This window comes from Salvelinus fontinalis, unplaced genomic scaffold (genome assembly GCF_029448725.1).
Source record: "Salvelinus fontinalis isolate EN_2023a unplaced genomic scaffold, ASM2944872v1 scaffold_0001, whole genome shotgun sequence".
In the NCBI taxonomy this organism is placed as follows: Eukaryota; Metazoa; Chordata; class Actinopteri; order Salmoniformes; family Salmonidae; genus Salvelinus; species Salvelinus fontinalis.
The window spans coordinates 2,535,176-2,558,295 of NW_026600210.1; the positions used below are offsets into that span (position 1 = coordinate 2,535,176).

Here is a 23,120-nt window from a genome sequence, read left to right on the forward strand (position 1 = left end):
CATCTTTTATACCAAGTCATTATCTGTGTTTTAGTCTGGTTAATCATGAGTCTCCATCTTTTATACCAAGTCATTATGTGTGTTTTAGTCTGGTTGATCATGAGTCTCCATCTTTTATACCAAGTCATTATCTGTGTTTTAGTCTGGTTGATCATGAGTCTCCATCTTTTATACCAAGTCATTATCTGTGTTTTAGTCTGGTTAATCATGAGTCTCCATCTTTTATACCAAGTCATTATCTGTGTTTTAGTCTGGTTGATCATGAGTCTCCATCTTTTATACCAAGTCATTATCTGTGTTTTAGTCTGGTTGATCTTGAGTCTCCATCTTTTATACCAAGTCATTATCTGTGTTTTAGTCTGGTTAATCATGAGTCTCCATCTTTTATACCAAGTCATTATCTGTGTTTTAGTCTGGTTGATCATGAGTCTCCATCTTTTATACCAAGTCATTATCTGTGTTTTTGTCTGGTTGATCACGAGTCTCCATCTTTTATACCAAGTCATTATCTGTGTTTTAGTCTGGTTGATCACGAGTCTCCATCTTTTATACCAAGTCATTATCTGTGTTTTAGTCTGGTTGATCTTGAGTCTCCATCTTTTATACCAAGTCATTATGTGTTTTAGTCTGGTTGATCATGAGTCTCCATCTTTTATACCAAGTCATTATGTGTTTTAGTCTGGTTGATCATGAGTCTCCATCTTTTATACCAAGTCATTATGTGTGTTTTAGTCTGGTTGATCATGAGTCTCCATCTTTTATACCAAGTCATTATCTGTGTTTTAGTCTGGTTGATCATGAGTCTCCATCTTTTATACCAAGTCATTATCTGTGTTTTAGTCTGGTTGATCATGAGTCTCCATCTTTTATACCAAGTCATTATCTGTGTTTTAGTCTGGTTAATCACGAGTCTCCATCTTTTATACCAAGTCATTATGTGTTTTAGTCTGGTTGATCATGAGTCTCCATCTTTTATACCAAGTCATTATGTGTTTTAGTCTGGTTGATCTTGAGTCTCCATCTTTTATACCAAGTCATGGTGTGTTTTAGTCTGGTTGATCATGAGTCTCCATCTTTTATACCAAGTCATGGTGTGTTTTAGTCTGGTTGATCTTGAGTCTCCATCTTTTATACCAAGTCATGGTGTGTTTTAGTCTGGTTGATCATGAGTCTCCATCTTTTATACCAAGTCATTATGTGTTTTAGTCTGGTTGATCATGAGTCTCCATCTTTTATACCAAGTCATGGTGTGTTTTAGTCTGGTTGATCACGAGTCTCCATCTTTTATACCAAGTCATTATCTGTGTTTTAGTCTGGTTGATCATGAGTCTCCATCTTTTATACCAAGTCATTATGTGTTTTAGTCTGGTTGATCACGAGTCTCCATCTTTTATACCAAGTCATTTTCTGTGTTTTAGTCTGGTTGATCATGAGTCTCCATCTTTTATACCAAGTCATTATGTGTGTTTTAGTCTGGTTGATCATGAGTCTCCATCTTTTATACCAAGTCATTATCTGTGTTTTAGTCTGGTTGATCATGAGTCTCCATCTTTTATACCAAGTCATTATGTGTTTTAGTCTGGTTGATCTTGAGTCTCCATCTTTTATACCAAGTCATTATCTGTGTTTTAGTCTGGTTAATCATGAGTCTCCATCTTTTATACCAAGTCATTATGTGTGTTTTAGTCTGGTTGATCATGAGTCTCCATCTTTTATACCAAGTCATTATCTGTGTTTTAGTCTGGTTGATCATGAGTCTCCATCTTTTATACCAAGTCATTATCTGTGTTTTAGTCTGGTTAATCATGAGTCTCCATCTTTTATACCAAGTCATTATCTGTGTTTTAGTCTGGTTGATCATGAGTCTCCATCTTTTATACCAAGTCATTATCTGTGTTTTAGTCTGGTTGATCTTGAGTCTCCATCTTTTATACCAAGTCATTATCTGTGTTTTAGTCTGGTTAATCATGAGTCTCCATCTTTTATACCAAGTCATTATCTGTGTTTTAGTCTGGTTGATCATGAGTCTCCATCTTTTATACCAAGTCATTATCTGTGTTTTTGTCTGGTTGATCACGAGTCTCCATCTTTTATACCAAGTCATTATCTGTGTTTTAGTCTGGTTGATCATGAGTCTCCATCTTTTATACCAAGTCATTATGTGTGTTTTAGTCTGGTTGATCATGAGTCTCCATCTTTTATACCAAGTCATTATCTGTGTTTTAGTCTGGTTGATCACGAGTCTCCATCTTTTATACCAAGTCATGGTGTGTTTTAGTCTGGTTGATCTTGAGTCTCCATCTTTTATACCAAGTCATTATGTGTGTTTTAGTCTGGTTGATCATGAGTCTCCATCTTTTATACCAAGTCATTATGTGTGTTTTAGTCTGGTTGATCATGAGTCTCCATCTTTTATACCAAGTCATTATGTGTGTTTTAGTCTGGTTGATCATGAGTCTCCATCTTTTATACCAAGTCATTATCTGTGTTTTAGTCTGGTTGATCATGAGTCTCCATCTTTTATACCAAGTCATTATGTGTTTTAGTCTGGTTGATCTTGAGTCTCCATCTTTTATACCAAGTCATTATCTGTGTTTTAGTCTGGTTGATCATGAGTCTCCATCTTTTATACCAAGTCATTATGTGTTTTAGTCTGGTTGATCATGAGTCTCCATCTTTTATACCAAGTCATTATCTGTGTTTTAGTCTGGTTGATCATGAGTCTCCATCTTTTATACCAAGTCATTATCTGTGTTTTAGTCTGGTTGATCTTGAGTCTCCATCTTTTATACCAAGTCATTATCTGTGTTTTAGTCTGGTTGATCTTGAGTCTCCATCTTTTATACCAAGTCATTATCTGTGTTTTAGTCTGGTTGATCACGAGTCTCCATCTTTTATACCAAGTCATTATCTGTGTTTTAGTCTGGTTGATCATGAGTCTCCATCTTTTATACCAAGTCATTATGTGTTTTAGTCTGATCATGAGTCTCCATCTTTTATACCAAGTCATTATGTGTGTTTTAGTCTGGTTGATCATGAGTCTCCATCTTTTATACCAAGTCATTATGTGTTTTAGTCTGATCATGAGTCTCCATCTTTTATACCAAGTCATTATGTGTGTTTTAGTCTGGTTGATCATGAGTCTCCATCTTTTATACCAAGTCATTATCTGTGTTTTAGTCTGATCATGAGTCTCCATCTTTTATACCAAGTCATTATCTGTGTTTTAGTCTGGTTAATCACGAGTCTCCATCTTTTATACCAAGTCATTATCTGTGTTTTAGTCTGGTTGATCATGAGTCTCCATCTTTTATACCAAGTCATTATCTGTGTTTTAGTCTGGTTGATCATGAGTCTCCATCTTTTATACCAAGTCATTATCTGTGTTTTAGTCTGGTTGATCATGAGTCTCCATCTTTTATACCAAGTCATTATCTGTGTTTTAGTCTGGTTGATCATGAGTCTCCATCTTTTATACCAAGTCATTATGTGTTTTAGTCTGGTTGATCTTGAGTCTCCATCTTTTATACCAAGTCATTATCTGTGTTTTAGTCTGGTTGATCATGAGTCTCCATCTTTTATACCAAGTCATTATGTGTTTTAGTCTGATCATGAGTCTCCATCTTTTATACCAAGTCATTATGTGTGTTTTAGTCTGGTTGATCATGAGTCTCCATCTTTTATACCAAGTCATTATGTGTGTTTTAGTCTGGTTGATCATGAGTCTCCATCTTTTATACCAAGTCATTATGTGTGTTTTAGTCTGGTTGATCTTGAGTCTCCATCTTTTATACCAAGTCATTATGTGTTTTAGTCTGGTTGATCATGAGTCTCCATCTTTTATACCAAGTCATTATCTGTGTTTTAGTCTGGTTGATCATGAGTCTCCATCTTTTACACCAAGTCATTATGTGTGTTTTAGTCTGGTTGATCATGAGTCTCCATCTTTTATACCAAGTCATTATGTGTGTTTTAGTCTGGTTGATCTTGAGTCTCCATCTTTTATACCAAGTCATTATGTGTGTTTTAGTCTGGTTGATCATGAGTCTCCATCTTTTATACCAAGTCATTATGTGTGTTTTAGTCTGGTTGATCATGAGTCTCCATCTTTTATACCAAGTCATTATGTGTGTTTTAGTCTGGTTGATCATGAGTCTCCATCTTTTATACCAAGTCATTATCTGTGTTTTAGTCTGGTTGATCATGAGTCTCCATCTTTTATACCAAGTCATTATGTGTTTTAGTCTGGTTGATCTTGAGTCTCCATCTTTTATACCAAGTCATTATCTGTGTTTTAGTCTGGTTGATCATGAGTCTCCATCTTTTATACCAAGTCATTATCTGTGTTTTAGTCTGGTTGATCATGAGTCTCCATCTTTTATACCAAGTCATTATGTGTGTTTTAGTCTGGTTGATCATGAGTCTCCATCTTTTATACCAAGTCATTATGTGTGTTTTAGTCTGGTTGATCATGAGTCTCCATCTTTTATACCAAGTCATTATGTGTGTTTTAGTCTGGTTGATCATGAGTCTCCATCTTTTATACCAAGTCATTATCTGTGTTTTAGTCTGATCATGAGTCTCCATCTTTTATACCAAGTCATTATCTGTGTTTTAGTCTGATCGTGAGTCTCCATCTTTTACACCAAGTCATTATCTGTGTTTTAGTCTGATCATGAGTCTCCATCTTTTACACCAAGTCATTATCTGTGTTTTAGGGACAGGAGCTTGCAATCAAGAGAAAATGTTGCTCTGAAAAAGTCTCAACAGAAAGGTGGATAATGAAAATAGAAGTTTCAGGGAAGAATGGATAGAGTATTAGGCTTTCTTACCATATTTCTCTCATGTCAAACCAGAGTGTCTTGTTTGCAACGAAACGGTTGACATTTTTGCTAATAATGAAATATTAGACATCCTTATGAATCTAAGCATGACACTAGATGAAGTTATCTTTCCACCCAGACAGAGGCTCGACCTCACGCAGAAAAGGTTATGCTTCAACTGCTGGCTACTCCTCCATAACCCAACAACAGAAATGCTTCCCTAACAGCTGCCTGGGTTCAAACATCTCCTTTCAGAAAGTGAAAAGCTCAATTAATAGGGACAGAATAGCAAAGTCCATTTGTTTGGTTTCCTCGAATATTGAGGGCAGCTTCAGAATGTCATAAAGACAAATCAATATATCAAAATGGACAAACAGTACTGTAACGACCCTGGGTGTATAAACGCGGATATCAACTCAGTCGATAGCGCGCTGGACTTTGGGCTAGAAGGTCGAGGGTTCGCCTCCTGTTTCATTATAATACTATTGCCGCTTTTTTCTTGTGAAGGTCTTTTAAACACCAAATCAATCGAAAAGTGTATTTTTAAGAGCTTGCACGCGCTGAAAATTGAATTACAATGCACAGTAGACGGGCCCGTGAGTGTCAACGCCATCATGCACTTCAAATTAGAAAGTGTAATAAATACCATTTGAAAATAACACAAGCATATTGCTATTACATTGTTATAACTAACTTCTTTCTAAGCAGGGTTTCTCACACACCCAGAGACAGATGGCTGACACAGAACATTCAGAAACACTGATAAGAAAAGGGTGCAGACACACACACATACTCAAGGACAGAGGGCTGACTACGCACACACAAAATCTCCTGTTTTAGCTGAACATTTTGATAACAAAGAACTTTTGTTGCAAGACTCAGAAGGATGACGCACAGCTCATCCGGACCAATCTGAGAAGACAACAACCTGATCAGGACCAACCAGAAAACCAGATCTACCAGACTCAACCTACTTTCTGTGTTGTATAAAATGTCTATGCATTTCTGTTATCTGGGCTTTTTCTGGAGGTTCTCTATGAGCCGAAGGAACGAGACCGTATACGCTTGTACCAGATATCTTTACTCATAATTAAACTGTCGCTTGTCATACAATTTATCACCTTGTCTGAATCGATCCTTGACCGGCTCGCCCTTCTCCATATCCAATTATCAACAGAAGCAAGTCTATTTTTCTCTTCTGCTGGTAGTAAAGCGAGCGGATAAATTGCCAAAAAATATTGTTTGTGCATTTATGTCTGGAAATGTGTATATTTCGTGTTAAGTTTATCTGCCAGTGCCAATAATACCTATTTGAAAACAGTAACCAGGTGAGAAAGTAAAGCGGTCTGCTACAGAAATAGTGTGGGTCAGCCAGTGCCGGTAAAACATGAGCCTATCACAATAATGAAACAAAATCTAGGCTATTACAGCATTATCTATCATTACCGTATTATTTATCATTACCGTATGTCAGAGGCCTGAAAATGAGCAAAGGGACGTGAAACCTGGTGATATATCTTACGCTCTAAAATGCGATGGGTGTCAACTGAGAACACCGAAATAAATGTTGCCAAGGCAGAGAGGAGTGACCGACACCGAACAGTGCCCCCCCCCCAAAAAAAGCCTAACTGACGTCGAAAACGTCACAAAACGTCCTTCTAATATATGCAGGAACGTCCCGGACGGCGTTCCCCGGGACCTCCCCCCAAGCGGACCAGGCTTTGATGGACAGGCCGCTGTTTCTAGACTCGTCTCGGCCGAGCAACGACACATCTGGCGTCACGACGAGCTCCAGAAAGTTCTCTCACAGTCTGACATATATAAAGACCCAGCCGTCTTCCTCAGAGGCACTATTCAAGCAGGACGTTTACCGGGACTTACGACAACGGTAAAAAGCACGACGTTTACCGGGACTTACGACAACGGTAAAGACACTGTGTTACTATGGAATTGTAATATTTTGTGTTCAATATTAGCCGTTCATTAGAAGAAGCTCTTCGATAAAAGCCAGACGACAGCTAACTAGCGTTGCTAGGCGAGATTCTTGTTTTACTAGGCTAGTTGCCAACTACTATATGTGGCTATTTATTTGAAACATAACATTGTAGCTTGTCGGTATTTAACTATTTGGTAGCCAATATTCGGCTTTTCTTTTCCTTGAGAAGGGGATGGGTTTGTTTACTTGCTTTTAAGCGAACAGTCATTTATTTAGTCTAATTCTCACGTCTCCGTTAGTTACTACAGATCCTGCCACGAAGATGGTTAAAGAGACCGGTTTCTATGACACGTTAGGTGTGAACCCTAAAGCCACACCAGACGAGATTAAAAAAGCATACCGAAAACTGGCACTGAAATACCACCCGGACAAGAACCCGAATGAAGGAGAGAAGGTAAGCTGAGGTCTATTTTTAAACAGCGCACATGGCTAAATGACTTCTAGGACTGACAGGGACATGTGATTAAGGAACCTTCTGGAATGACCTCGGGGGGAAGGCGCTGTGTGGATTGCCAACCAGGTCTCAGAGCATTTCATAGGATTCTGTACGTATAACCCGAGACTAAGGAACCTTCTGGAATGACCTCGGGGGGAAGGCGCTGTGTGGATTGCCAACCAGGTCTCAGAGCATTTCATAGGATACTGTACGTATAACCCGAGACACTTCATTTAGTATGATGGTATGTATTCATTTGTGGGATGTCCATCACCCATTTCGTATGATAATACAACATGTAATTCGTAACTTATTTTACGACTTTGCAAAACGTACACTGTTACGGATTTCCAAATAAGTACAATATGTTACATATTTGCTCAATATATGTTACAAATACTGGCTAGGTGGCTAACATTAGCTAGGCCAGTGGTTAGGGTTAAATTTAAGAGTTAGGTTAGGGGACAGGTCAGCAAACATGCTAAGTAGTTGCAAAATAGCTTAAAAGTTGCTAATTAGCTAAAGTTGTCAGTGATTTGAACTCTCAACCGTTGGGTTACAAGATGTTCGTGTTATCCACCCCAACCAACCAAGCACCCAATTAAGTAACCATCTGCCTTTTGTAACCGTAACGTATACTACACGGAACAAAAATAAACGCAACATGTGACGTGTTGTTCTCATGTTTCTGCTGAAATAAAAGATCCAAGAAATGTTCCGTGTGCACAAAAAGCTGATTTCTCAAATGTTGTGCACAAATTTGTTTAAATCCCTGTTAGAGAGCATTTCTCCTTTGCCAAGATAATCCACCCACGTTACAGGTGTGGCATATCAAGAAGCTGATTAAACAGCCTGATCACCACACAGGTGCACCTTGTGCTGGGGAACAATAAAAGGCCACTCTAAAATGTGCCGTTTTGTCACACAACACAATGCCACAGATGTCTCAAGTTGGGGGGGGGGGGGGGGGGTAATTGGCATGCTGACTGCAGGAATGTCCACCAAATCTGTTGCCGTAAGTTGCCTCCAACATTGTTTTAGAATTTGGCAGTACGTCTGACCGGCCTCACAATCACAGACCACGTACGTGTAAGGCGTTGTGTTGGCGAACAGTTTGCTGACGTCAACGTTATGAACAGAGTGCCCCATGGTGGGATTATGGTATCTATGTGCAGGCATAAGCTATGGACAACAAACACCATTGCATTTTATCGATGGCAATTTGAATGCACAGAGATGCCGTGATGAGATCCTGAGCCCCATTGCCATTCATCTGTATATATCAATGATGTCGCTCTTGCTGCTGGTGAGTCTCTGATCCACCTCTACGCAGACGACAACATTCTGTATACTTCTGGCCCTTCTTTTGACACTGTGTTAACAACCCTCCAGACGAGCTTCAATGCCATACAACTCTCCTTCCGTGGCCTCCAATTGCTCTTAAATACAAGTAAAACTAAATGCATGCTCTTCAACCGATCGCTGCCTGCACCTGCCCTCCTGTCCAACATCACTACCCTGGACGGCTCTGACTTAGAATATGTGGATAACTACAAATACCTAGGTGTCTGGTTAGACTGTAAACTCTCCTTCCAGACTCACATCAAACATTTCCAATCCAAAGTCAAATCTAGAATTGGCTTCCTGTTTTGCAACAAAGCATCCTTCACCTATGCTGCCAAACATACCCTCGTAAAACTGCCCATCCTACCGATCCTCGACGTCGGCGATGTCATTTACAAAATAGCCTCCAACGCTCTACTCAGCAAACTGGATGCAGTCTATCACAGTGCCATCCGTTTTGTCACCAAAGCCTCATATACCACCCACCACTGCGACCTGTATGCTCTAGTTGGCTGGCCCTCGCTTCATACTCGTCGCCAAACCCACTGGCTCCAGGTCATCTACAAGTCTCTGCTAGGTAAAGTCCCCCCTTATCTCAGCTTGCTGGTGACCATAGCAGCACCCACTCGTAGCACGCGCTCCAGCAGGTATATCTCACTGATCACCCCCAAAGCCAATTCCTCGTTTGGCCGCCTCTCCTTCCAGTTCTCTGCTGCCAATGACTGGAACGAACTGCAAAAATCTCTGAAGCTGGAGACTCTTACCTCCCTCACTAGCTTTAAGCACCAGCTGTCAGAGCAGCTCACAGATTGCTGCACCTGTACATAGCCCATCTATAATTTAGCCCAAACAACTACCTCTTCCCCTACTGTATTTATTTATTTATTTTGCTCCTTTGCACCCCCCTATTTCTCTCTACTTTGCACATTCTTCCACTGCAAATCAACCATTCCAGTGTTTTACTTGCTATATTGTATTTACTTCGCCACCATGGCCTTTTTTTGCCTTTACCTCCCTTATCTCACCTCATTTGCTCACATTGTATATACTTTTTCTCTACTGTATTATTGACTGTGTTTGTTTTACTCCATGTGTAACTCTGTGTTGTTGTATGTGTCGAACTGCTTTGCTTTATCTTGACCAGGTCGCAATTGTAAATGAACTTGTTCTCAACTTGCCTACCTAGTTAAATAAAGGTTAAAAAAACAAAAAAAAAGAATCTGCCACTATCTCCTCATGTTTCACCTTTGCCCCCGCACATTGACTCTACCGGTACCCCCTCTATATAGCCTCACTACTGTTATTTTACTGCTGCTCTATCTATCGTATTTTTCTTAACTGCATTGTTGGTTAAGGGATTGTAAGTCAGCATTTCACGGTAAGGTCTGCACTTGTTATATTCGGCCCATGTGACTAAGTTTGATTTGATATACATGTAGGTAGAGTTATTAAAGTGACTATGCATAGATAATAACCAGAGTAGCAGCAGTGTAAAAAAGGGGGTGGGGGACAATGCAAATAGTCTGGGTAGCCATTTTATTTGATTAGCTGTTCAGGAGTCTTATGGCTTGAGGCCATTTTGTCCTAGACTTGGCGCTCCGGTACCGCTTGCCATGCGGTAGCAGAGAGACCAGTCTATGACTAGGCTGGTTGGAGTCTTTGACAATTTTTAAGGCCTTCCTGTGATACTGCCTGGTATGGAGGGCATGTGAAATCCATAGATTAGGTCCTAATGAATTCATTTAAATGAACTGATTTCCTTGTAATGAACTCAGTAAAATCTTTACGATTTTTTTTGCATTTTGTGTTTGTTCCGGGGACACTCAAGTTATACTGAACAAACGTTTACTATGTTACGTCTAGTCTGAGACCAGGGTGGGATTGCAGCGCCACCACCCCTAACTGTAGCCTTAGCTCTGCTCTAGGCTGATTTAAATGTACTCGGTGAACACTGAATATAACACACACCTGTTTTGCTCTTCAGTTGTTCTCTCACTGTAAAATTAGCCTGAAGCCTAAGATGAGTGGAGTTGCATAAGGATTTATTCCTTCAGAGAAGCAAGGATAAATGATTTAACACTGACGAGCTGTTTTTGATATGGTAGTTAAACTGAAAAATAAGGAAGGTCCACGCTAATATTGAAAGGAAAATCTATTCCATCTTTGGTATTGCAGTAAAAGACACAAAATGTTGAAATGTAGTTACAATTGTTATGGAGTTGGCTATTACGGTGTTATAAGCATCAAAAAACCCTTTGGCATGATATTGACATAACGGTCTCTCCCCTCCCAGTTCAAGCTGATATCTCAGGCCTATGAGGTTCTGTCAGAGCCCAAGAAGAGGGACCTCTACGACCAGGGTGGAGAGCAGGCTATCAAGGATGGGGGCATGGGGGGAGGAGGTTCGCCTATGGACATATTCAACATGTTCTTTGGAGGCGGCGGCCGAATGCCTCAGAGGGATAGGAGAGGTAATACTAATGTTACAAATGTACTGTCTCATATTGGGGTTTCCATGACACTGAGGCTTAAACTAGTCCAGGACTAGCAAGACCAGTGGAGAATGTCCATTGAAAACGTTTGTTAGTCCAGGATTAGGCTAATCTGTGTCCAGGAAACTGCCCCATTATCTGTTACTTGTGTTACTGAAATATTATTGTGTAGTGATGATAATGTGTTTGGTCCAGGTAAGAACGTGGTCCATCAGCTCACTGTGACTCTGGAGGAGATGTACAATGGAACCAAGAGGAAATTGGCCCTGCAGAAAAACGTAATCTGTGGAAAATGTGAAGGTATGTTGAGATCCAATATCGAAACAAAGCTCCCCCATTATCAGATCTGAGCCCATATTCACAGATCTATCAGAAGTACTGATCTAGGTTCAGTTTTACCTTTGAAATCATAATGACTAAGAGTGGATACCTGATCCTAGATCAGCACATTTACTCTGAGGATACAGGTCCAGGTCTTCCTTCTGAGTTCCACCAGGTCTGAAGTCCATTACTCTGGCTGTCTTTACTGCAGGGTACGACCCCTAACTCTGGTTGTCTTTACTCCAGGGTACGACCCCTAACTCTGGTTGTCTTTACTGGAGGGTACGACTCCTAACTCTGGTTGTCTTTACTGCAGGGTACGACTCCTAACTCTGGTTGTCTTTACCGGAGGGTACGACTCCTAACTCTGGTTGTCTTTACTGCAGGGTACGACCCCTAACTCTGGTTGTCTTTACTGCAGGGTACGACCCCTAACTCTGGTTGTCTTTACTGGAGGGTACGACTCCTAACTCTGGTTGTCTTTACTGGAGGGTACGACTCCTAACTCTGGTTGTCTTTACTGGAGGGTACGACTCCTAACTCTGGTTGTCTTTACTGCAGGGTACGACCCCTAACTCTGGTTGTCTTTACTGGAGGGTACGACTCCTAACTCTGGTTGTCTTTACTGCAGGGTACGACCCCTAACTCTGGTTGTCTTTACTGCAGGGTACGACCCCTAACTCTGGTTGTCTTTACTGCAGGGTACGACCCCTAACTCTGGTTGTCTTTACTGCAGGGTACGACCCCTAACTCTGGTTGTCTTTACTGCAGGGTACGACCCCTAACTCTGGTTGTCTTTACTGCAGGGTACGACCCCTAACTCTGGTTGTCTTTACTGCAGGGTACGACTCCTAACTCTGGTTGTCTTTACTGCAGGCTACGACCCCTAACTCTGGTTGTCTTTACTGGAGGCTACGACCCCTAACTCTGGTTGTCTTTACTGGAGGGTACGACTCCTAACTCTGGTTGTCTTTACTGCAGGGTACCACCCCTAACTCTGGTTGTCTTTACTGCAGGGTACGACTCCTAACTCTGGTTGTCTTTACTGCAGGGTACCACCCCTAACTCTGGTTGTCTTTACTGCAGGGTACCACCCCTAACTCTGGTTGTCTTTACTGCAGGGTACGACTCCTAACTCTGGTTGTCTTTACTGCAGGGTACGACCCCTAACTCTGGTTGTCTTTACTGGAGGGTACGACCCCTAACTCTGGTTGTCTTTACTGCAGGGTACCACCCCTAACTCTGGTTGTCTTTACTGCAGGGTACCACCCCTAACTCTGGTTGTCTTTACTGCAAGGTACGACCCCTAACTCTGGTTGTCTTTACTGCAGGGTACCACCCCTAACTCTGGTTGTCTTTACTGCAGGGTACCACCCCTAACTCTGGTTGTCTTTACTGCAGGGTACCACCCCTAACTCTGGTTGTCTTTACTGCAGGGTACCACCCCTAACTCTGGTTGTCTTTACTGCAGGGTACGACTCCTAACTCTGGTTGTCTTTACTGCAGGGTACGACTCCTAACTCTGGTTGTCTTTACTGGAGGGTACGACTCCTAACTCTGGTTGTCTTTACTGCAGGGTACGACTCCTAACTCTGGTTGTCTTTACCGGAGGGTACGACTCCTAACTCTGGTTGTCTTTACAGGAGGGTACGACTCCTAACTCTGGTTGTCTTTACCGGAGGGTACGACTCCTAACTCTGGTTGTCTTTACTGGAGGGTACCACCCCTAACTCTGGTTGTCTTTACTGCAGGGTACGACTCCTAACTCTGGTTGTCTTTACTGCAGGGTACGACCCCTAACTCTGGTTGTCTTTACTGCAGGGTACGACTCCTAACTCTGGTTGTCTTTACTGCAGGGTACGACCCCTAACTCTGGTTGTCTTTACCGGAGGGTACGACCCCTAACTCTGGTTGTCTTTACTGCAGGGTACGACTCCTAACTCTGGTTGTCTTTACTGGAGGGTACGACCCCTAACTCTGGTTGTCTTTACTGCAGGGTACGACCCCTAACTCTGGTTGTCTTTACTGCAGGGTACGACCCCTAACTCTGGTTGTCTTTACTGGAGGGTACGACCCCTAACTCTGGTTGTCTTTACTGCAGGGTACCACCCCTAACTCTGGTTGTCTTTACTGCAAGGTACGACCCCTAACTCTGGTTGTCTTTACTGCAGGGTACCACCCCTAACTCTGGTTGTCTTTACTGCAGGGTACCACCCCTAACTCTGGTTGTCTTTACTGCAGGGTACCACCCCTAACTCTGGTTGTCTTTACTGCAGGGTACCACCCCTAACTCTGGTTGTCTTTACTGCAGGGTACGACTCCTAACTCTGGTTGTCTTTACTGCAGGGTACGACTCCTAACTCTGGTTGTCTTTACTGGAGGGTACGACCCCTAACTCTGGTTGTCTTTACTGGAGGGTACGACCCCTAACTCTGGTTGTCTTTACTGCAGGGTACGACTCCTAACTCTGGTTGTCTTTACTGGAGGGTACGACCCCTAACTCTGGTTGTCTTTACTGGAGGGTACGACTCCTAACTCTGGTTGTCTTTACTGCAGGGTACGACCCCTAACTCTGGTTGTCTTTACTGGAGGGTACGACTCCTAACTCTGGTTGTCTTTACTGCAGGGTACGACCCCTAACTCTGGTTGTCTTTACTGCAGGGTACGACTCCTAACTCTGGTTGTCTTTACTGCAGGGTACGACTCCTAACTCTGGTTGTCTTTACTGGAGGGTACGACCCCTAACTCTGGTTGTCTTTACTGCAGGGTACGACCCCTAACTCTGGTTGTCTTTACTGCAGGCTACGACCCATAACTCTGGTTGTCTTTACTGCAGGGTACGACCCCTAACTCTGGTTGTCTTTACTCCAGGGTACGACCCCTAACTCTGGTTGTCTTTACTGCAGGGTACGACTCCTAACTCTGGTTGTCTTTACTGCAGGGTACGACTCCTAACTCTGGTTGTCTTTACTGGAGGGTACGACTCCTAACTCTGGTTGTCTTTACTGGAGGGTACGACCCCTAACTCTGGTTGTCTTTACCGGAGGTTACGACCCCTAACTCTGGTTGTCTTTACTGCAGGGTACCACCCCTAACTCTGGTTGTCTTTACTGGAGGGTACGACCCCTAACTCTGGTTGTCTTTACCGGAGGGTACGACTCCTAACTCTGGTTGTCTTTACCGGAGGTTACGACCCCTAACTCTGGTTGTCTTTACTGGAGGGTACGACTCCTAACTCTGGTTGTCTTTACTGCAGGGTACGACCCCTAACTCTGGTTGTCTTTACTGGAGGGTACGACCCCTAACTCTGGTTGTCTTTACTGCAAGGTACGACCCCTAACTCTGGTTGTCTTTACTGGAGGGTACGACCCCTAACTCTGGTTGTCTTTACTGGAGGGTACGACTCCTAACTCTGGTTGTCTTTACTGGAGGGTACGACCCCTAACTCTGGTTGTCTTTACTGCAGGGTACGACCCCTAACTCTGGTTGTCTTTACTGCAGGGTACGACCCCTAACTCTGGTTGTCTTTACTGCAGGGTACGACCCCTAACTCTGGTTGTCTTTACTGCAGGGTACGACCCCTAACTCTGGTTGTCTTTACTGCAGGGTACGACTCCTAACTCTGGTTGTCTTTACTGCAGGCTACGACCCCTAACTCTGGTTGTCTTTACTGGAGGCTACGACCCCTAACTCTGGTTGTCTTTACTGGAGGGTACGACTCCTAACTCTGGTTGTCTTTACTGCAGGGTACCACCCCTAACTCTGGTTGTCTTTACTGCAGGGTACGACTCCTAACTCTGGTTGTCTTTACTGCAGGGTACCACCCCTAACTCTGGTTGTCTTTACTGGAGGGTACGACCCCTAACTCTGGTTGTCTTTACTGCAGGGTACCACCCCTAACTCTGGTTGTCTTTACTGCAGGGTACCACCCCTAACTCTGGTTGTCTTTACTGCAAGGTACGACCCCTAACTCTGGTTGTCTTTACTGCAGGGTACCACCCCTAACTCTGGTTGTCTTTACTGCAGGGTACCACCCCTAACTCTGGTTGTCTTTACTGCAGGGTACCACCCCTAACTCTGGTTGTCTTTACTGCAGGGTACCACCCCTAACTCTGGTTGTCTTTACTGCAGGGTACGACTCCTAACTCTGGTTGTCTTTACTGCAGGGTACGACTCCTAACTCTGGTTGTCTTTACCGGAGGGTACGACTCCTAACTCTGGTTGTCTTTACAGGAGGGTACGACTCCTAACTCTGGTTGTCTTTACCGGAGGGTACGACTCCTAACTCTGGTTGTCTTTACTGGAGGGTACCACCCCTAACTCTGGTTGTCTTTACTGCAGGGTACGACTCCTAACTCTGGTTGTCTTTACTGCAGGGTACGACCCCTAACTCTGGTTGTCTTTACTGCAGGGTACGACTCCTAACTCTGGTTGTCTTTACTGCAGGGTACGACCCCTAACTCTGGTTGTCTTTACCGGAGGGTACGACCCCTAACTCTGGTTGTCTTTACTGCAGGGTACGACTCCTAACTCTGGTTGTCTTTACTGGAGGGTACGACCCCTAACTCTGGTTGTCTTTACTGCAGGGTACGACCCCTAACTCTGGTTGTCTTTACTGCAGGGTACGACCCCTAACTCTGGTTGTCTTTACTGGAGGGTACGACCCCTAACTCTGGTTGTCTTTACTGCAGGGTACCACCCCTAACTCTGGTTGTCTTTACTGCAAGGTACGACCCCTAACTCTGGTTGTCTTTACTGCAGGGTACCACCCCTAACTCTGGTTGTCTTTACTGCAGGGTACCACCCCTAACTCTGGTTGTCTTTACTGCAGGGTACCACCCCTAACTCTGGTTGTCTTTACTGCAGGGTACCACCCCTAACTCTGGTTGTCTTTACTGCAGGGTACGACTCCTAACTCTGGTTGTCTTTACTGCAGGGTACGACTCCTAACTCTGGTTGTCTTTACTGGAGGGTACGACCCCTAACTCTGGTTGTCTTTACTGGAGGGTACGACCCCTAACTCTGGTTGTCTTTACTGCAGGGTACGACTCCTAACTCTGGTTGTCTTTACTGGAGGGTACGACCCCTAACTCTGGTTGTCTTTACTGGAGGGTACGACTCCTAACTCTGGTTGTCTTTACTGCAGGGTACGACCCCTAACTCTGGTTGTCTTTACTGGAGGGTACGACTCCTAACTCTGGTTGTCTTTACTGCAGGGTACGACCCCTAACTCTGGTTGTCTTTACTGCAGGGTACGACTCCTAACTCTGGTTGTCTTTACTGCAGGGTACGACTCCTAACTCTGGTTGTCTTTACTGGAGGGTACGACCCCTAACTCTGGTTGTCTTTACTGCAGGGTACGACCCCTAACTCTGGTTGTCTTTACTGCAGGCTACGACCCATAACTCTGGTTGTCTTTACTGCAGGGTACGACCCCTAACTCTGGTTGTCTTTACTCCAGGGTACGACCCCTAACTCTGGTTGTCTTTACTGCAGGGTACGACTCCTAACTCTGGTTGTCTTTACTGCAGGGTACGACTCCTAACTCTGGTTGTCTTTACTGGAGGGTACGACTCCTAACTCTGGTTGTCTTTACTGGAGGGTACGACCCCTAACTCTGGTTGTCTTTACCGGAGGTTACGACCCCTAACTCTGGTTGTCTTTACTGCAGGGTACCACCCCTAACTCTGGTTGTCTTTACTGGAGGGTACGACCCCTAACTCTGGTTGTCTTTACCGGAGGGTACGACTCCTAACTCTGGTTGTCTTTACCGGAGGTTACGACCCCTAACTCTGGTTGTCTTTACTGGAGGGTACGACTCCTAACTCTGGTTGTCTTTACTGCAGGGTACGACCCCTAACTCTGGTTGTCTTTACTGGAGGGTACGACCCCTAACTCTGGTTGTCTTTACTGCAAGGTACGACCCCTAACTCTGGTTGTCTTTACTGGAGGGTACGACCCCTAACTCTGGTTGTCTTTACTGGAGGGTACGACTCCTAACTCTGGTTGTCTTTACTGGAGGGTACGACCCCTAACTCTGGTTGTCTTTACTGCAGGGTACGACCCCTAACTCTGGTTGTCTTTACTGCAGGGTACGACCCCTAACTCTGGTTGTCTTTACTGCAGGGTACGACCCCTAACTCTGGTTGTCTTTACTGCAGGGTACGACCCCTAACTCTGGTTGTCTTTACTGCAGGGTACGACTCCTAACTCTGGTTGTCTTTACTGCAGGCTACGACCCCTAACTCTGGTTGTCTTTACTGGAGGCTACGACCCCTAACTCTGGTTGTCTTTACTGGAGGGTACGACTCCTAACTCTGGTTGTCTTTACTGCAGGGTACCACCCCTAACTCTGGTTGTCTTTACTGCAGGGTACGACTCCTAACTCTGGTTGTCTTTACTGCAGGGTACCACCCCTAACTCTGGTTGTCTTTACTGCAGGGTACCACCCCTAACTCTGGTTGTCTTTACTGCAGGGTACGACTCCTAACTCTGGTTGTCTTTACTGCAGGGTACGACCCCTAACTCTGGTTGTCTTTACTGGAGGGTACGACCCCTAACTCTGGTTGTCTTTACTGCAGGGTACCACCCCTAACTCTGGTTGTCTTTACTGCAAGGTACGACCCCTAACTCTGGTTGTCTTTACTGCAGGGTACCACCCCTAACTCTGGTTGTCTTTACTGCAGGGTACCACCCCTAACTTTGGTTGTCTTTACTGCAGGGTACCACCCCTAACTCTGGTTGTCTTTACTGCAGGGTACCACCCCTAACTCTGGTTGTCTTTACTGCAGGGTACGACTCCTAACTCTGGTTGTCTTTACTGCAGGGTACGACTCCTAACTCTGGTTGTCTTTACCGGAGGGTACGACTCCTAACTCTGGTTGTCTTTACCGCAGGGTACGACTCCTAACTCTGGTTGTCTTTACCGGAGGGTACGACTCCTAACTCTGGTTGTCTTTACCGGAGGGTACGACCCCTAACTCTGGTTGTCTTTACTGCAGGGTACGACCCCTAACTCTGGTTGTCTTTACTGCAGGGTACGACCCCTAACTCTGGTTGTCTTTACTGCAGGGTACGACCCCTAACTCTGGTTGTCTTTACTGGAGGGTACGACCCCTAACTCTGGTTGTCTTTACTGCAGGGTACGACTCCTAACTCTGGTTGTCTTTACTGGAGGGTACGACCCCTAACTCTGGTTGTCTTTACTGGAGGGTACGACCCCTAACTCTGGTTGTCTTTACTGCAGGCTACGACCCATAACTCTGGTTGTCTTTACTGCAGGGTACGACCCCTAACTCTGGTTGTCTTTACTCCAGGGTACGACCCCTAACTCTGGTTGTCTTTACTGCAGGGTACGACCCCTAACTCTGGTTGTCTTTACTGGAGGGTACGACCCCTAACTCTGGTTGTCTTTACTGGAGGGTACGACCCCTAACTCTGGTTGTCTTTACCGGAGGTTACGACCCCTAACTCTGGTTGTCTTTACTGCAGGGTACCACCCCTAACTCTGGTTGTCTTTACTGGAGGGTACGACCCCTAACTCTGGTTGTCTTTACTGGAGGGTACGACTCCTAACTCTGGTTGTCTTTACCGGAGGTTACGACCCCTAACTCTGGTTGTCTTTACTGGAGGGTACGACTCCTAACTCTGGTTGTCTTTACTGCAGGGTACGACCCCTAACTCTTGTTGTCTTTACTGGAGGGTACGACCCCTAACTCTGGTTGTCTTTACTGGAGGGTACGACTCCTAACTCTGGTTGTCTTTACCGGAGGTTACGACCCCTAACTCTGGTTGTCTTTACTGCAGGGTACCACCCCTAACTCTGGTTGTCTTTACTGCAGGGTACCACCCCTAACTCTGGTTGTCTTTACTGCAGGGTACCACCCCTAACTCTGGTTGTCTTTACTGCAGGGTACGACCCCTAACTCTGGTTGTCTTTACTGCAGGGTACGACCCCTAACTCTGGTTGTCTTTACTGCAGGGTACGACCCCTAACTCTGGTTGTCTTTACTGGAGGTTACGACCCCTAACTCTGGTTGTCTTTACCGGAGGGTACGACCCCTAACTCTGGTTGTCTTTACCGGAGGTTACGACCCCTAACTCTGGTTGTCTTTACCGGAGGTTACGACCCCTAACTCTGGTTGTCTTTACCGGAGGTTACGACCCCTAACTCTGGTTGTCTTTACCGGAGGTTACGACCCCTAACTCTGGTTGTCTTTACCGGAGGTTACGACCCCTAACTCTGGTTGTCTTTACCGGAGGTTACGACCCCTAACTCTGGTTGTCTTTACCGGAGGTTACGACCCCTAACTCTGGTTGTCTTTACCGGAGGTTACGACCCCTAACTCTGGTTGTCTTTACCGGAGGGTACGACCCCTAACTCTGGTTGTCTTTACCGGAGGTTACGACCCCTAACTCTGGTTGTCTTTACCGGAGGTTACGACCCCTAACTCTGGTTGTCTTTACCGGAGGTTACGACCCCTAACTCTGGTTGTCTTTACTGGAGGGTACGACCCCTAACTCTGGTTGTCTTTACTGGAGGGTACGACCCCTAACTCTGGTTGTCTTTACTGCAGGGTACGACCCCTAACTCTGGTTGTCTTTACTGCAGGCTACGACCCATAACTCTGGTTGTCTTTACTGCAGGGTACGACCCCTAACTCTGGTTGTCTTTACTCCAGGGTACGACCCCTAACTCTGGTTGTCTTTACTGCAGGGTACGACCCCTAACTCTGGTTGTCTTTACTGGAGGGTACGACTCCTAACTCTGGTTGTCTTTACTGGAGGGTACGACTCCTAACTCTGGTTGTCTTTACCGGAGGGTACGACCCCTAACTCTGGTTGTCTTTACCGGAGGTTACGACCCCTAACTCTGGTTGTCTTTACTGCAGGGTACCACCCCTAACTCTGGTTGTCTTTACTGGAGGGTACGACCCCTAACTCTGGTTGTCTTTACCGGAGGTTACGACCCCTAACTCTGGTTGTCTTTACTGGAGGGTACGACTCCTAACTCTGGTTGTCTTTACTGCAGGGTACGACCCCTAACTCTGGTTGTCTTTACTGGAGGGTACGACCCCTAACTCTGGTTGTCTTTACTGGAGGGTACGACTCCTAACTCTGGTTGTCTTTACCGGAGGTTACGACCCCTAACTCTGGTTGTCTTTACTGCAGGGTACCACCCCTAACTCTGGTTGTCTTTACTGCAGGGTACCACCCCTAACTCTGGTTGTCTTTACTGCAGGGTACCACCCCTAACTCTGGTTGTCTTTACTGCAGGGTACGACCCCTAACTCTGGTTGTCTTTACTGCAGGGTACGACCCCTAACTCTGGTTGTCTTTACTGCAGGGTACGACCCCTAACTCTGGTTGTCTTTACTGGAGGGTACGACCCCTAACTCTGGTTGTCTTTACCGGAGGTTACGACCCCTAACTCTGGTTGTCTTTACTGGAGGGTACGACTCCTAACTCTGGTTGTCTTTACTGCAGGGTACGACCCCTAACTCTGGTTGTCTTTACTGGAGGGTACGACTCCTAACTCTGGTTGTCTTTACCGGAGGTTACGACCCCTAACTCTGGTTGTCTTTACTGCAGGGTACGACCCCTAACTCTGGTTGTCTTTACTGGAGGGTACGACTCCTAACTCTGGTTGTCTTTACCGGAGGTTACGACCCCTAACTCTGGTTGTCTTTACTGGAGGGTACGACTCCTAACTCTGGTTGTCTTTACTGGAGGGTACGACTCCTAACTCTGGTTGTCTTTACTGCAGGGTACGACTCCTAACTCTGGTTGTCTTTACTGCAGGGTACCACCCCTAACTCTGGTTGTCTTTACTGCAGGGTACGACTCCTAACTCTGGTTGTCTTTACCGCAGGCTACGGCGGTAAGAAGGGTGCCTTGCAGACGTGTGGTTCTTGTAAAGGCAGAGGAGTGGAGATCAAGGTGCAGCAGATCGGGCCAGGAATGATACAGCAGATCCAGACCATGTGTGCAGAGTGCCAGGGAGAGGGAGAACGCTTCAACTCTAAAGACCGATGCAAGACCTGCAACGGACACAAAGTAGAACGCAAGAAGAAGATTCTCGAGGTTCACATTGACAAAGGTTTGTTTGAGGTCATCTTCCCTTGTTGTGATGTTTAAAATAAGTAATTTACTGTACAATACTAAGAAGATAGAAAACCCCCAAATGGGAAATTGATTTCCTCAAAAATCCCTAGAGCTTGAATATCAGAAGTTTCAACTTGCTGTAAATAATAGCAAGGGCGCCCTCTAGTGTCTAAAACTCCCGTCAGCTGTAGGCAGCCATCAGAAAGGAACAGGTACCAGTGAACTAACCAAGACACTATTACTGTATATCCTGTAGGTAGGAACTAACCAAGACACTATTACTGAATATCCTGTAGGTAGGAACTAACCGAGACACTATGACTGTATATCCCGTAGGTAGGAACTAACCAAGACACTATTACTGTATATCCTGTAGGTAGGAACTAACCAAGACACTATTACTGTATATCCCGTAGGTAGGAACTAACCCAGACACTATTACTGTATATCCTGTAGGTAGGAACTAACCAAGACACTATTACTGTATATCCTGTAGGTAGGAACTAACCAAGACACTATGACTGTATATCCTGTAGGTAGGAACTAACCAAGACACTATGACTGTATATCCTGTAGGTAGGAACTAACCAAGACACTATGACTGTATATCCTGTAGGTAGGAACTAACCAAGACACTATGACTGTATATCCTGTAGGTAGGAACTAACCAAGACACTATGACTGTATATCCTGTAGGTAGGAACTAACCAAGACACTATGACTGTATATCCTGTAGGTAGGAACTAACCAAGACACTATGACTGTATATCCTGTAGGTAGGAACTAACCAAGACACTATGACTGTATATCCTGTAGGTAGGAACTAACCAAGACACTATGACTGTATATCCTGTAGGTAGGAACTAACCAAGACACTATGACTGTATATCCTGTAGGTAGGAACTAACCAAGACACTATTACTGTATATCCTGTAGGTAGGAACTAACCAAGACACTATTACTGTATATCCCGTAGGTAGGAACTAACCAAGACACTATGACTGTATATCCCGTAGGTAGGAACTAACCAAGACACTATGACTGTATATCCTGTAGGTAGGAACTAACCAAGACACTATGACTGTATATCCTGTAGGTAGGAACTAACCAAGACACTATGACTGTATATCCTGTAGGTAGGAACTAACCAAGACACTATGACTGTATATCCTGTAGGTAGGAACTAACCAAGACACTATGACTGTATATCCTGTAGGTAGGAACTAACCAAGACACTATGACTGTATATCCTGTAGGTAGGAACTAACCAAGACACTATTACTGTATATCCTGTAGGTAGGAACTAACCAAGACACTATTACTGTATATCCTGTAGGTAGGAACTAACCAAGACACTATTACTGTATATCCTGTAGGTAGGAACTAACCGAGACACTATTACTGTATATCCCGTAGGTAGGAACTAACCGAGACACTATTACTGTATATCCCGTAGGTAGGAACTAACCGAGACACTGTTACTGTATATCCTGTAGGTAGGAACTAACCGAGACACTGTTACTGTATATCCTGTAGGTAGGAACTAACCGAGACACTGTTACTGTATATCCTGTAGGTAGGAACTAACCACTATTACTGTATAT

The 23,120-nt window shown here is 44.5% G+C and overlaps 1 protein-coding gene across 5 annotated transcripts in view; it reads left to right on the plus strand.

The window, feature by feature from the left end:
- The first annotated feature begins 6,476 nt into the window (after window positions 1-6,476).
- dnaja (DnaJ heat shock protein family (Hsp40) member A) overlaps window positions 6,477-23,120 on the plus strand; it is a 39,461-nt gene continuing 22,817 nt past the window's right edge. Inside the window, exons 1-5 of one of the 5 annotated variants that reach the window (XM_055910089.1) lie at window positions 6,477-6,748; window positions 7,068-7,213; window positions 10,893-11,070; window positions 11,287-11,391; window positions 21,284-21,511. In XM_055910089.1, the coding sequence (XP_055766064.1) occupies window positions 7,082-7,213; window positions 10,893-11,070; window positions 11,287-11,391; window positions 21,284-21,511 (643 nt within the window). In that variant the 5' untranslated portion in view covers window positions 6,477-6,748; window positions 7,068-7,081. Of the gene's footprint in view, window positions 6,749-7,058; window positions 7,214-7,234; window positions 7,464-10,892; window positions 11,071-11,286; window positions 11,392-21,283; window positions 21,512-23,120 lie in introns of those variants that run through there. The other 4 variants (XM_055910088.1, XM_055910090.1, XM_055910091.1 and 1 more) reach the window with 4 other exon arrangements.